General features: G+C 48.3%; 1 protein-coding gene across 1 annotated transcript in view; it reads right to left on the bottom strand.

Moving 5' to 3' along the window:
• The window catches only part of EME1 (essential meiotic structure-specific endonuclease 1), a 4960-nt gene that overhangs the window by 2404 nt on the left and 651 nt on the right, over positions 1 to 1905 (bottom strand). Inside the window, exons 2-6 of the mRNA XM_010002751.1 lie at positions 1595 to 1899; positions 1385 to 1512; positions 1100 to 1192; positions 602 to 720; positions 230 to 362 (exon numbers count right to left, since the gene is read on the bottom strand). Coding sequence (XP_010001053.1) covers positions 230 to 362; positions 602 to 720; positions 1100 to 1192; positions 1385 to 1512; positions 1595 to 1899 — 778 coding nt within the window. The remainder of the gene's footprint in view (positions 1 to 229; positions 363 to 601; positions 721 to 1099; positions 1193 to 1384; positions 1513 to 1594; positions 1900 to 1905) is intronic.

The raw sequence follows: 1905 nt of genomic DNA, 5'->3' as shown, positions 1-1905 counted from the left end.
ACAGACAGTAATTTCATTGCCCAGGATAGAGGTGAAGGAGACACGTCAGTATGTGGGAGAGCAGGGAGCTGAGTAGGGGGGAAGTGAATCCAGAGAGCTCTGACCAGACACACAGACTAACAGTGGCTGAATCCCCCCAACCATGAGTGTGTGTGATTGGCTCAAATGTTCCAACAATGGCAGACAAGCAGAGCTGGTGGCTGCACACACCTGTTTTAAAGGTACTCACTTCTTCCACATCCATTCTGGTTAGCTCCAGGCCAGAATCCCTAACTTTCTTTTTTCTCCTTTTTCCCTGTTCCTCTTGGTTTCCACTGCCTGCTGCCCCTTGCAGTCCTTTTCCTGACTGAAACCTGAGGGACCTAAGAAGAATAAAAGTAAGAATGGGAGTTTATGTTCTTCCCCAGGTATTTGTCATTGTTCACTATGGTGACAGGCTGGATGAACTTTTGCTTCTGTTTCTATACAACACACAGTTCTGGGTGAGAATATATCTTATCCTCCAGTCTTTGCTAGGAGGACTTAATGTAAACCACACCATAGGGAGTTTATTTCAAAGCCAGAGACAACAGAGAAAAATTTGGATGGAAAAAAGTTTAACCTCAAATACTTTTCTACATCAGCTACTGCCAGAGCCAGAATTTTCCCAGGCATTTTCTCTGCCACATAAGCTACATAGCTCTGGAGGGTCTCCTTCTGTTCTGTGCAGTCCTGGGCCTCCTGCAAAGACCAATGGAAGAAAGGAGTTAAGGCATTCTGTGGTACACATGCAAGCATAGCAACCTATGGCTCTGATTCTGCAGATGAAAAACTCAGCTCACACAGATCTCAGGGGCGAACAGGCTATACTTGATCCATTATAAAGGCAGAATAAACCATCCCACTTACAATAATCTGACAGTGTTACCTCTTCAGAAAATCTGCAAAAGAATTTAACCAGGTGTTTTGGATGTATTAATGGCTTATAAAACCAGATTTCTGGTTTCCTGCAACCACAGCTGCACCCCACATCAAAACCTGCCTGCCATGGAAAGGGATGGCAAACACCAGCCTGGCAGCAAGGCATGTTTGAGAGCACAAAACTCACAAGCAGTCTGGCTTGTTTGTAGTTGCGAACCATGGGCAGAAACTCCTCCCAGCGAAGCAGAACCAGGACATTTGGTTCTTCTGTCCATTCATCTCCTTCTTCCATCTGTCCAGATATGAAAACAAACAGCCAGACCAACAGTCTGTTTATAATTCACCCAAACCAGTGCTCCCACTCGGAATTCTGAGGCAGGGAGAAGATTAGGGAGCATTTACTTGGGTTGTTAAACACAATTAGTAACGAGTGCAAATAACAGAGGAAGAAAAGGGCAAGACATTGAGATTTTTGTTCCCACACCTGAGATGGCACAACCTTTCTCCTCCAAGTGACGCTGCAGGGAACAGCCTGGCTCTCAACCACACAGAAATAATTTGCAGCCCGCAGAGCACTGAAGATCTGCCCACCACCTTCTACCTGTAAGAGAACTGAAATGGGTGCATGGGTCAGACCTCCACAGCAAGAGCTGACAGCTGAGATAAGGCAGATGCAGGCTGTGAGGACAAGTACCTTCATCTACCACTACTGTCATGTATTTCTGGCACTCTCCTGGTCGCAGAGCTTTCCGCCTCTTGGCAAGGGCCCTCTTCTGCTCTTTTTCCTGCTCTTTCTGCCTCCTCAGTTCTTCTCTCTCCTTCCTCTTCTGCAAGGCAGCCTGGCAGCCAGCCTTCCTTCTCTTCAAGCTACACCGTGGTTCCTCGGGAGGGGGGGATGTTTCTGGGCTGGCTGTGCTCTCAGGCCGGGCTGCAGCACCAGGCGGAGGGGCTGGCGGGGGGCACCGGGAGGGCCTCCTCACACTGTCCGTGTCACTTCGGCTGCCA

This window comes from Chaetura pelagica, unplaced genomic scaffold (genome assembly GCF_000747805.2).
Source record: "Chaetura pelagica isolate M959 unplaced genomic scaffold, ChaPel_1.0 scaffold47, whole genome shotgun sequence".
Classification (NCBI taxonomy): domain Eukaryota; kingdom Metazoa; phylum Chordata; class Aves; order Apodiformes; family Apodidae; genus Chaetura; species Chaetura pelagica.
Note: the sequence above shows the minus strand (reverse complement) of the source record. Positions and strands in the feature narration are given on the sequence as shown.